Raw genomic sequence first — 12,236 nt, 5'->3', positions numbered from 1 at the left:
TCTCGCCGTTGTATGTGTCACACACATTTATGGCCATTATTATTATTTCAGTTTTGGCACGTGTAATTATTGCCAGCAGCCTCTCGTAAAGTTCATATCTCGACTGTCAGTGTAGGGTGTATTATGCCATCGGGGCCAAAATCAAAGCCTTACAAAGCGACGCGAACGGCAATGGCATCCTACGCGAATAATCAACAAAATCCCGCGATTACCCAGATAGAGCGATGGTGGCCAACCGGCGATGGGGGCAGCTTTGGCACTGGCCAGCCCGGTTTGCAATAAAAAAAAAAGTTTTTACAGAACAAAGGAAGGCTGTCCAGTTCAGATGGTGTAGATGCACTGTATCACTAGGGATGATGGCCTTCTGGCTCCCTGTGTTTGTTATTGTTTCATGCATACTATGTCTCTAGAGCGGGTTCCAAGAAAACCACCAATAAAAACCAAGAAAGGGAAAGAAAACGAATCCAACGACTCTCATAACGAATGATGTCGTTCGGCGATCTCATCTCATCAATTTTCTTTTAGTAGCGCGCAGTGAAGTTGTGTGGTAGTGGACCTCGGTACTTTTCGCGAACTCTGCACCAGTACACACACTCCAATGTTTTGTAGGTCAACGGGCGTAGGGGTAGGGATAGAAAATTACCATCTTTATAGATCAGTGTGTGAGTGTCTGTTTGCACTTTGTTTGCTTTCATAAAGAGGATAATAAAAATAAAGATTAACATATAGCCTGATCGTATCGTGAGGTTTTTGGCATGGCTTTTGATGCGTTTCCCGTGTCTCTGAGAGGACTCATAAATGCTGTTTGCCTTTTTTTGCAAGAAGTATCTTTACATTTAACAAATCGCTACGTTATCTTACGCATTCTGGTTGTTGGCGTTGTATTACATTTAGTAACTTAAACAATACCAAGCTTATGGAGGATTTTAGCCTCCCTGAATATATTTCCATGGCATCGTCAAAATTTGTGATTGCCATGGAAATATATTCAGGGAGGCTAAAATCCTCCATAAGCTTGGTATTGTTTAAGTTACTAAATGTAATACAACGCCAACAACCAGAATGCGTAAGATAACGTAGCGATTTGTTAAATGTAAAGATTAGCAAATTTCAATGCGTGTGATCTTCTTTGAAGGAAGTTGCAAATTTGAGGCACCGCTTTCCAGCATCCGACGGAAGCACGAGACACGTTTGACCCTTTAACCATCCTTCATGGCGTGCGTTTGAAATCTGCAACAACATCTTCGCCCAACAACCTGATAAGCCTCAGCGATGGGGCCGGGAAGTGCCTGTCCCCAGTCCTCCCACTTCCGCCATTGCTGGACGCCTGCTCATAATGAAGGCATAAAATTCCCGCCATTCAAACAACGGCCAGGCTTGTTGAACCAATGGCAAAATGATGCCCCGAAGGGTTTTTCGGGCAAAAGGCGCCCGGTGACATGACGTTGAAAAGCAAGGGATGGTGGGCCACTGCGTTCGTTCGCGCGGGCCGGAAATGATCCATCGCGGAAAATGATTGCTATCGGGCGGTGATAAACTATCGTCGATGGATGATATTACTTTCGGGACTTGAGCCCCGAAGTAAAAGGGCTTATCATTAAACGATCGGAAGCAAACAGAAAAGAGGAGGAATCACAACCCGAGGTCGGCTCCCCAATGTGCCTTGAGGGTTGTGATTTTATTTCGGGGGTCTTGTCTTCGTCGGTTCCTTCTCGCCCGGAGGTTTTGCGATGACAATGACAAGGTTTTTTTTTCATTCTTCTGTTGCTGTTGTTCTGGCATGAAATTTTGGAAGATAACTGTCAGCTTTTTTGTTGTTGTTGCAAAACCAACCTAAATGGATTCCCAGGGCCCCACGGGAAAGGGCTTTTGTTGCTTGGTGCTGTTTTTCGCTCTCTTTCTCTGTTTGTTAGGGCTTTAGGGTTTTAAGCTGTTTACTTATTCCCTTCCCAATTGGCATGAATCAAACCGAAGAACAGCACAACTGTTGACAACTGTGAGAGAAGTTTGAAGATTTACAATGGGGTCTGGTCCTGTTCTTCAATATGCAATTTCGGACCTCAAGTCGGACGGTCGGAGGGCAAAGTAAACACAGCAAACGAGATGCTCTAATAATCGGGTTAAACGAGCGAAAATAACTCTTTCGGAGCATGGCGGTGGTGTTTCTCTTCTTGAGCGTGTTTGGTAGGTGTGTTGCGCCCTTGGTGGTGGCAAATTTATTGCCCGACCGCGCATGATACCGCACAATGAAGCAGGGGGTTATTAGGAACAGGACGGGTCAAAAAATGATCCTATTCCACCCTTCACAGTGCCTCGCGTTGGTAGCACTTGTTACCTTTTTTTGCTCATTAAATTATTCCCGTGTAAAGTTTACAACCATTTGCTACCGGGACGATTCTCTGGAAACTGCTCCATTTGTGGGGATCGTTTTATGCCTCGTTAATAGGTAATAGGTCATCGTTCAAAACCGACCTTTGCCAAGGTGTTTACACCAGCGCCGGGCGATAGGGGTCGAATCCTCCCTAGTAGGCGATTTATTCAATCGCCATTACTCAAAGTATAAAATGGGTGGCGCACTGTGACGACAGTGTCCCATCATCAGCGCCACCCAATCTGCCGGTAGCATTGCAGACAGAAACTTAAGGCAGAGAGAAGGCGTAAGGCTCGAAAACGAAGGGCTTTCCAGTTTGATGCCGCACAGAAGCGATGTTAAAATGTAAATTTTGTCTGCGTTTGAGCGTTTTGCTGTAAAGAAGCAGCTCTGTTGACCACTCCACTCGCGCCCGACCACATTGTCTCGGTGGGCTTTTTGTGGTGTGATAAATGTAGGAATGGAGTTTTCGTTGTTCTCTGTCGTTTTTTTTTTGTATAATTTTTTTAAAACAGGTTTTCCGTGGACCACCGGTCTCAGGGAATTTTTGTTGTTGTTGCTTTTGTCTGTGTACCTCTTCTCTATTATACTCCTCACCCGAAACACCCTAGCTGGGGCTGATCTCTTCCGTTGAGACGTCTGTCTCTGTATTTTTTTTTTGTTGCTGCTGCTGCTGCTGCTATTGGTGATTTCCTTTACCTTGCCGCATAATCACATCGATTGATTTTCGATGCTCAACTCGCGATGATGGGCTCATTTGGGGTGGCCACAGGGCAGAAAAAAATGGTAAAGAAAAGTCAGTGTGTGTGCCTGTATGTGATTGTGTACAGCTTATAAGCCGAGTCTCGCAACGGGGGATGTGTCTGGCTGTGGAGGAAGGAAATAAAAAAACGGAGAAAAGAAGAGGCGACAACATCGTTGTAGCATCAGTTAGTAACGCTGCTACCGTGTGTGTCTCGGGAGGTTGACAGCATATAACGCAGCGCACGTCCGATTGCGATGATCACATCATTATGCTGCTGCAGGGTGTGTGTGTGTGTGTTCGCGTGTGTCCGGCGTTCGCGCGCGATCATAATGTCCGCCCGCTGCCGGGGGGCGATGATGATGCGCAGACCTCGAGGGAGCGCGGTACGGGTTCGATTTGGTATGCAAAAATGATGTGTTAATTGGGAGTGAAAGGCGAGGCTTGGCCCCCGGTGGTGTGCGTGTCGGTGTGCTGCGGTTGTTCCAGAGTGTTGAAGTCGTTTGTTTAATGAGTTTAATTTGAATAAAGCTTTACGGTTTGCTGCTGTAACTGGATAAATGATCGATTAATTGCTGAAGATTGTTAAACTGTTGCAAAATTTGGACTACCTGCATGGCTTATATTTAAGAATCCGGTTCGAAGGACTAAATTTAAAAATGGGAAAGCAAATGTAAAACTCATATTGAAAATTGAATTGAAAATATTATATTGAAAATTGAACTACAAATAATTTGTTTCAATCCTTTGTTCATAGTAAGTCATATCTAGTCGTGTTTATGACATTTCATTAAGAAAAGTTGAATTGATTGTGTTGCTTTGCGTGAACTGCTTTAAATTGAAAGAATGAAGAGATCATACAAAAAAAAAACGTCCATCATGTTTGTAGATAAACGAAGTTAAGCTTTTTATTTTCCATCCCAATCCGCTCTGCTGCTACGTGCTCTGCTGCTGGTTGCCAACGCACGCGCTTCCCAAAGTAAACATAATTTAAAACGCATTTCTTTCTCAACATTCTCGCTCCGGCAAATGTCGGTGGCAGGTCGTGGTCCCAGTGCTGCACCAGGGTGCAACAACACAAACAGCAGGAGCAAAAAACCCTCCACTGGCGCCTTTCGCAACGTTGTTGTTGTTCGTATCGTATCTCGTTCGCACACCGGGATCGCATGATTCATCCAGTCTCGGTGTGCCCACCAAATGTGTGCTGCAACCGGGCACCAGATGAGGAGCGCGCGCTCCCCACTTTGGTGCACCGACCGGGCTGCACCGGCGGGCGGTTCACGCGGGCCCATGTAATTTGGCGACGTGCGATTATTAATTTATAATTTATTATCTTAATGATTGGGTTCGAGCAGAAAACGCGCACGCCCCGGTCGAGAAGGTGTGGCGCACCAGGGATATGTCGTCCAGCATAACGCCAGGATGTTGCATAAGGATGGGCAGTGCAGCAAAATGTGGGTTGTAGATCGATGATGGGAAGATCGATTCGATCAATGTTTGTCTTAATAGTACACAGGTTTAACATCTCTTTAATGCAGGGGCTTCCTTTACATTCCCCCTCGAATGAGCCACTGATGCTGAAAATCTGTTACATTATTAATTATTTAAATCATACCACATCCAACGACACAAACGACTGATAAATCAATCGAACTCTGCTAATCGATACCTATCGGCATTGGTCCGTTGAACAGAATGTCAATATTTATCTTGGCTGGCTTCTACCGGCCCGCTGCCGCCCTCGCCGTGTGACCAGTCTGTGCTGTTAAGTGCTCTCGTAAATTATTCTGAATCCTTTCATCGCGTCGACATTGCCCGCTCGGTTAAGACGAGCGTTACTTCGCTCGCTGCAACGCCCTTTGCGCTAATGTTGCGTTAGGCAAAAAGGTGATCATAATTGCTCGCCCGCTCTGCTCTCGGTACAAGATCGGAACAAAGTTGCACGGTGAGATACAACGCAAGAGAGAGAGGGAGAGAGAGAGAGAGAGAGAGAGCGCCGGTCCGACGAGAGGGCCTTAATTAATTTTCATAATTTACGATGAGAAATCTATTAATTAAATTTAAATTGCTAAATCACTAGTGCTCCCTCCACAGCACCGATCGAGGTAGAAGTAAAAGAAGGCAAAAAAATCGGAACGATCGCACATCGACAGCAGGGAGACCGATCGTTGAGCAGCGTGCGTGTCTTGTGTATGTGTCACGAAGAGCCGCCCAAGAAGGTTTCGTGCACCGCCGGAGCTACTTTTAGCAGTTGGAGCACTCGGCGTGTGCACCGTAGCGATTGCAGTGTGTGAATTTGGATTGTTGTGTGTGTGTGTTCTTTTTACCCTCTTCTAACAAGCACAGAAACAACAAGCTACAAAAAAGGGACAGATGCAAGATAGTGATAAAGTGACGAAGTAGGACTGAGAGACTTCCTCCCCCCCTCGGCTGGGTATCGAAAACATTCACCGTCCAAGACGTAATCGTTCGTGGGGATGAGGGCTAGGGCTGTTTCGTAGGCCTCCCATCGTCAATGCAACGCAGTCTACCACCCACTCGCGATCGTGCCTTGCGATCCGTTCCCGGGTATCTAGATCATCCAGCATTTTGGGACGTTCGAGGCTCGTTCGATCGATCTGAGGCGAACGAGTTGATACTTTCTCACGCTTTAATATGCTCGCCGAGTGGATGCGTCTAGAGTGGAGGAGGAGGAGTGTGTCCATTAGCCTAGCCATCGTACGGGCTCTTAGTAACGGCCGTGCAAACAAGAGTCGTCCGGCTTAATGTGTGCCACAGAGCGGCTTGGGTACGCCGCAGTGATAGATAGCTCCCCTGGTGCCTTTCCGACAAACGCTAGATAGATGGCGCTAGTGGCACATGTGTATCAGTAAGCATGGTAACATTGAACATTGAAGGGAGACACCCACCATGGTACCACTGTGTAACATAAATATATCTATTAAGATATGCGTATTTTAATCGGTTCCTGGTAAATTCAAACCGTTCGCTTCCAAAGCCCGGTCATAGGAAGGTAGGTGCCACACACACACGCTTTCCCTACGGTAGCATTAAATTGAACGATCGATAGCTCCCTACTACAACAAGCAATCTTTGAATTTGCAACACAAGATTTGCCATTCAAATGAGTACTACTCCAGCACACCTTATTCAAAGTGGAACTTCAAAATCCACTCGCCAATCGACCGGAAAGAAGGGGGGGAAGTTATGCGTCCCCGTTGTCTCCAAATCGTTCTCCACAAAACCTTTCGGGGAGGGTTTTACTACTACTCATAATCCCCCTTACTGCTTCTGGTGCCAAATGCTGATGACTTATGAATTGTTGCTGCGTGAGTGGATGGTTTTGTCGTTTCCTTTGCCGAGTTCCGCGGGCTACCTAAAGGAAAGCGCAGTGCCCGCTTTTCCTTCTAGAGCGCCGAGCGATGTTTATTGATTTCCTTCGGACGAGCGACAACTTCCTCTGGGTGCTCGCCCGCACTCTGGTGATTGTATACTTCTCTCTCCGTCTCAACCTCAGAAAGGGGGAGCTCTTTATAATGTTTTCATTTCGGTTGATGGGCTTTCGGTTTGTTTGTCTGGTTGTGTATGTTTTATTGGAAATCTTAATATCTTGCATCCATTTAGCTCGCGATTGCGTGCGTCTCTCTCCCGTCTCTTCCGGTTGCTTGCGATGTTTAACCTAACCCGAACCTCGTACGGGGATTTAGGTTTCGGAAGTCGATCCGGGCGCGCGTGTGTGTATGGGATCAACGCGGGAGGAACTGTCTAACCATTTTTCTGGGTTTCGTCTGTCTCAATCGATCCCGGAGCGAGGTTTGGGTGAGGTTGTATCTCGGAACAAGCGGCTACCGGAAACCCACTCACTCACCCCGTTCCGTGCGATGCTGCGCTGGTGCGGAAGATTGAAACACCATCGGGCAAGGAAACAAATGTCTCGCGGGAGAAAGATTGATGGGTCAAAAGTGCGAGCGCGCGCGCCCGCCACTGTGTTGTATGTTTTCGATTAGGGTTGCCGCGCCTTCTCCTTTCCCTTCTCCCGCGTGATAAATGCAAAGAAAGAAGCAACAGGCGAGTGTGTGGGTCCGTGCTGTAGAGTGGTGTAGCAAAAATATCAAAATAGAGCATACGAGTGTGCGTGTGTGTGGTTTCTGTGCTGCCAGTTCCGGTCCATCGTTATGGGGCGGCGGGCTAGTTAGTTTGGGGTTTGTTTGGAAATTTGGAATGACCGGTTTGATGAAATCCGAACAAGACTGGCACTGCTGGGGACGGTGTGCCTCTCCGGTTGGTTGGTCCGCTGCCGTTTGGGCCCTTAGTGCCTGCACCATGAAGAATAGGCAAGATCCATTAGTATCGAAAGCCGGCAATCAGCCCTGTCCGGCACATTTATGTGGCAGTGCAGAGTAGGAGTAGGGAGATTTTTCTCCGTCCATACCTCCCAACCTCATTCCAATGGTTTGCTGGAAGAGCAGTCGTATCCTTCCGGTGGTTGGGCGTTCGTCCCTCAAACGAACCAAAATCCCAATCCATCGCCTCTCAACCAGGCAGTGAAATGGTGTGGAAAATCATTGGACATAGTTTTAGAGAGAACAAATCTCGAGCCATCGGGTAATCCGGCTGCTATCGATGTTTGTGACGTACGAACATGGTACTGGGAAAGGGTGGAGCCCTCGTGCCCTATAGAAGCAAGCATGGAGATAGAGAGAGAGAGATTGGTTTTGAATAATTTGGGTCAAATCATTCGGAAACGATTGATAGTGGGTGGATGTGTGTGTGTCGATTGTGGTGGACGTGCATGGAAATGGGCTCTGTTTGTGAATTACTCTGATTGATGGAACTCCACGGCAACCAGCCCGTCCGCGCGAACCGGATTTGGCGTTCAATTATGCTGGCAATCATTAAATTATCGCACACCAACGGCGATGCGCATTGTTTGTGCCGTGCGGGGATGGTGCAACCGGGGGATTATGTTTGCGGTTTGGATAATTTTCCGCTTCCGTTCTAAATTCTGAGGTGGAAGTTTAATTTTATTGTTTACCATTAAAATTAGATCATCAGAATCGCTATGTTTGTTCTAAGACCGTATGCTGCTGGTAACAATTTGCGAACTGATTTCAATTAGCTTATCGTTCAAGTAGCCAGTTTATTTGAAAGAGAACGAAGATGAACATATAGCTTGGAATATTGAGTGATCTTTAAAAAAAATATTAATAATAATGATCCGTTTTGTTGGAGAGAAATCACCATCTAGAAAGTTTGGTTTCAACTCTCACAAGTTCCCGTGGGACTAAACGTGTCTGCTTGGACAAAGCTTGGCTGTCAATTAGCAACATTCGATTGTGTCGATCACGAAAGCAAAGGTTAATCAATGCATTGCACAGTTTATTGGAGTTAGTTTTTATGGCTTTGTCCAGCGTGGAGTCTGCTTGTGTGATTCTCATCTGTCACGGCACGACTCAATCTTGCTCCGACGCAATTGCCGTGACCATCATCCGAGGAGACTGCATCAAAAGATAAATAAGACCAGTGCACGATTACACAGAACCCCTAATAATGTCGTGTTTTACTGGCATCATGTTGACAAAACTATTGCCCAACTGACATGCATTTGATATCCCTTCATATTTTGCCCTGTTTCGTTATGAAGAAAAACCATGTTTACCTCACTGAGCCCCAACATAAACGACTCCTTCCAGTGCAGTATCTCAAAGGAAAACTATTCCTTTTCTTCGCTCCATCTCGTTCCCTTGGCGCCACAACTCGCGTACGGAATAGCATCAGCAGCGTGTTATTATTTCACCTCCGCACAGTTATCAATTAATCGATGGAAGATTTATGGTCCTTCCCGACGCTTGTTTGCCGCCAGTCTTGCTAGTTGCTGCACACTGCAGAAAGACACACGGTGCAAGTCGAGCAGTTTGCGGTTGCTCTTTCGTTTGCTCCAGGTCGTCGCACAAGCGCGACGATCCCGGACGATGATAGGATGCTGGCAAGTCGTTGGGCTTGGGGTTTTTGCTCCGTCCACGATCTCAGCTGACATTCAATCTTTTGCCATTTGAAATTGATTTCTTCCCCCCATATCTATATCTGCTTTATTGCCTCACCGTATGCCACGGAGGTTGTGTTTTTGTTTGCCGCACCGTAGTTGCACCAGTGTCCGCACCCATTCGCGAAAAAGAAAGTTGAGTTGAAAATAATAATTCCGTACCGCTATGTGTTCCATGTGCCCGCGGTGCGAGATTGAGCGCGAAATACCGGCGACATTTAATCTGGAAAATGGTTCCATTGCACGTTAAATCATGTGCAAATGTAGGCAATTGAATCCGGGGCCCGGTATGCCGTGACCGTGATAGGAAAGGTGGTGCTATTATTTAGTTTGAAAATTCCTCTACCGAAGAGAGACAAAAAAAGAAAAGATCTTTTCAGGAAATCGACAAGCACACGCACAGCTTTAAACAAAGCAAAATTGAAAGTTTTACGAGAAGTCCACACCCCGCGTACAAGCCGTTCGGGTCGTTGTGGTTTAAAGTGGCCATTGCCGAGATGAGTGACCTCTCCTCCGTGCTCTCCTTGCGAGAGATGGTAGGGTTGCGATACGGTAAAGCCATTCCCTGGCGCAGATTATAGATTGACCTGAGAACTTGCAGCGAGCTCACAATGCAACGCGAGTCGAATGGGGTCGTCAAATCTGCATCTTGTCGCTCGTCTGTCGTCGCCGCGACGACTGTATGCAGAATGGAAATGACTCACGGACACACAGTCAACAGGGGAGCAGGGTTTTACGACTCTTTATGTCAATGGAACTGTTGCTGAGGCTGACCTTTTCCGTGCGGATTTGCAATCAATCAGAAGAAGTGATTTTTATAGCCCGATTCCCAGGTGATAACTTTGGATCTTTTATATATTTTAAGAATGTGTGGGTTGATGCTGTAGAAAGACAGAAATATCGGGTTTTTGAACGAGTCGGTACACTTTAATTCTTACTTATAATAACTACTCTCCCAAATAAGAGTTCAATGGAAATGTAACAAGCACACACACACACATATACCATCGGACAGGAACGTTGTTTGATTTTGTCTAAGATTAGGGAAAAAGAATCATTCCAAGCATCGATTGCTCTCTCGGACACCACGAAAACCTTCAATAATCTTCTCCCATCACGATCACGTAGGCTCAATAATTTCACGGCGCTTTTTTGTAATCTCTTTTGAAATCGGCTAGCGCATTATGCAATTACCAATCAGCTGCGATCGATATGGAAGCCTATCCATCCATCCATCAGCATTAGTGTTAGTAGTAACAGCAGTAGCAGCAGCAGCAGCATTGAACTATTCCAACATAGCGCGAGCGTGGCCCACGAGCGCCAGCGTAATTGTGCAGTTTTGTCCGATTTTTCTTCACACTCTCACTTTTTTTTTCCTCTCGTTTGCGCCACTCACACATTAGACCAGGCCACGAGAGGCGAAACGCACGTACCGAATGCATGGACGATGGGAATGCTATTCCCACCCGTTTTCGTTTTCGCTCACCGTGTTCGGTACGTTTTTCCACAATTTCACGCAAAAGCAAACAGCGAGAGGGAGGCAGCAAAGCGGCAAGCCCCGCACTACTTCATTGGGGCCTCGGTTTGGAGTGATTTTGTTTCATTTTCTGATTAACTCGATTAAAATTATTGCCATTATTCAATTTGTGCTCGCCGGTTGGAAGAGTTTATCTTGTTTTTCGATGGTTTTCTTTGCCTCAGTGCCTCAGCACAGATGGGTATTTCTCGTGCCTTGGAGGAAGAGGTATGTGAAAATGAAAACAAACGCTCAAAGTATTCCTTTTTCCGATAGAGGTGAGAAACGGACTATTTTCTTGGAGTTTGAAACTGCTGTCGTTTTTTTTTTATTTCATTGGTCTCACGGTACATTTCTTCCTTGCGGTATCGGTTCTTGGATGTTTCCTGAGTGAAACATCCGCCACCTATCACCAGTGTTTAAAGATCTCGAACGATTTTTAACACCTTTCAACCCGTCACCCCATCCGTACCAGCACTCTCGCCCGAGAATACGTCCGAACCGATCCGATTGAAAGAACAAACCTTTGACGAGATCAGGAAAAACCTGTTTGGCTGAACCGTCCTGAATCTCTCTGTCCCGCTGTTTGTTCGTTTCGGTACGTTTGTCGTCTTGGCATCTTTCCTTTCCTTGGTGCACCACAGAGCATCGGTGAGCATCGGTGAGCTTGTCATGTCTCGTTACGACCACCATCACCACCACGCCACGGTATTGCTGGAATGCTGCCGTGATTAAGTACATAGCTGCAACATCTTCATAGTGCCAGAGCGTCGTTGATGGGTGTAACTTAATGGACCCATATGTCTTGAACTCTCGTACCGTTTGTGAACGTGCCCTGTCCTGCAGATTGTTTCATGCCGCGTCTCTCGCTTCTTTCGCTTTCCGATTTGTGCGTGTACTAATTGTTGTTTCCGTTTTCATCATTTCTTGTTTTTTTTCTTCTTTGTGACTTTTTACAGATCGCACCAGAGGATGGTTTACCAACGGTGGTGTGTAGTTCCTGTCGTGATCAGCTCGAATCCTGCCATCGGTTCCGTCGGGTGGCTCACAGGACGCAGAAATCGCTCCAGAGCTACCTCAGCTATACGGCAGCACTTGCTGGAAGTGAAGAGGTAAGTCCGGAACGAATGAACTGATTCGGGCATTGAAGACCCCAATAAATCACAATTACACGGTAGATGTCGCTTCTGTAGAGAGTGTCAACTTATTGCAACGCAGTTGAAATCTCATGCAAAGGGTTTCAGTTTATTTAAACTCCACAGTAGAAGTATGTTGCGTTAAGTTCTTCCCTACCAATGAGTGAAAGAGAAATCACCATATTATATTCGGCTCTAAACAACTTTTCATAATTTATCACGGATCACTGCAAGTGTAGCAATTGACGTCTTTGTTCCCAAAACACCACAAAACCTCTGCAACATTTTGTTGGCCCCGGAGCGCCCCGGGGTCGTAACATATCAGACTGCCGACTATCGACTAAACTCAATCAGAAGTAAATTGCGTTCGCGTGTTCGGAATGGTGAAACATTATGCTAAGGATCTAGGACATTGCCGACGGATATCT

General features: G+C 46.3%; 1 protein-coding gene across 13 annotated transcripts in view; it reads left to right on the top strand.

Annotated features, from left to right (window-relative positions):
* The window catches only part of LOC121597614 (GATA zinc finger domain-containing protein 16), a 245,487-nt gene that overhangs the window by 147,924 nt on the left and 85,327 nt on the right, over positions 1-12,236 (top strand). For all 13 annotated transcript variants that reach the window (XM_041923501.1, XM_041923500.1, XM_041923492.1 and 10 more), the window contains exon 3: positions 11,632-11,784. In XM_041923501.1, the coding sequence (XP_041779435.1) occupies positions 11,632-11,784 (153 nt within the window). The remainder of the gene's footprint in view (positions 1-11,631; positions 11,785-12,236) is intronic.

The sequence above is a fragment of the Anopheles merus genome, chromosome 3R (genome assembly GCF_017562075.2).
Source record: "Anopheles merus strain MAF chromosome 3R, AmerM5.1, whole genome shotgun sequence".
In the NCBI taxonomy this organism is placed as follows: domain Eukaryota; kingdom Metazoa; phylum Arthropoda; class Insecta; order Diptera; family Culicidae; genus Anopheles; species Anopheles merus.
The sequence above is the reverse complement of the archived record's forward strand: the minus strand, read 5'-3'. Positions and strand labels throughout refer to the sequence as shown.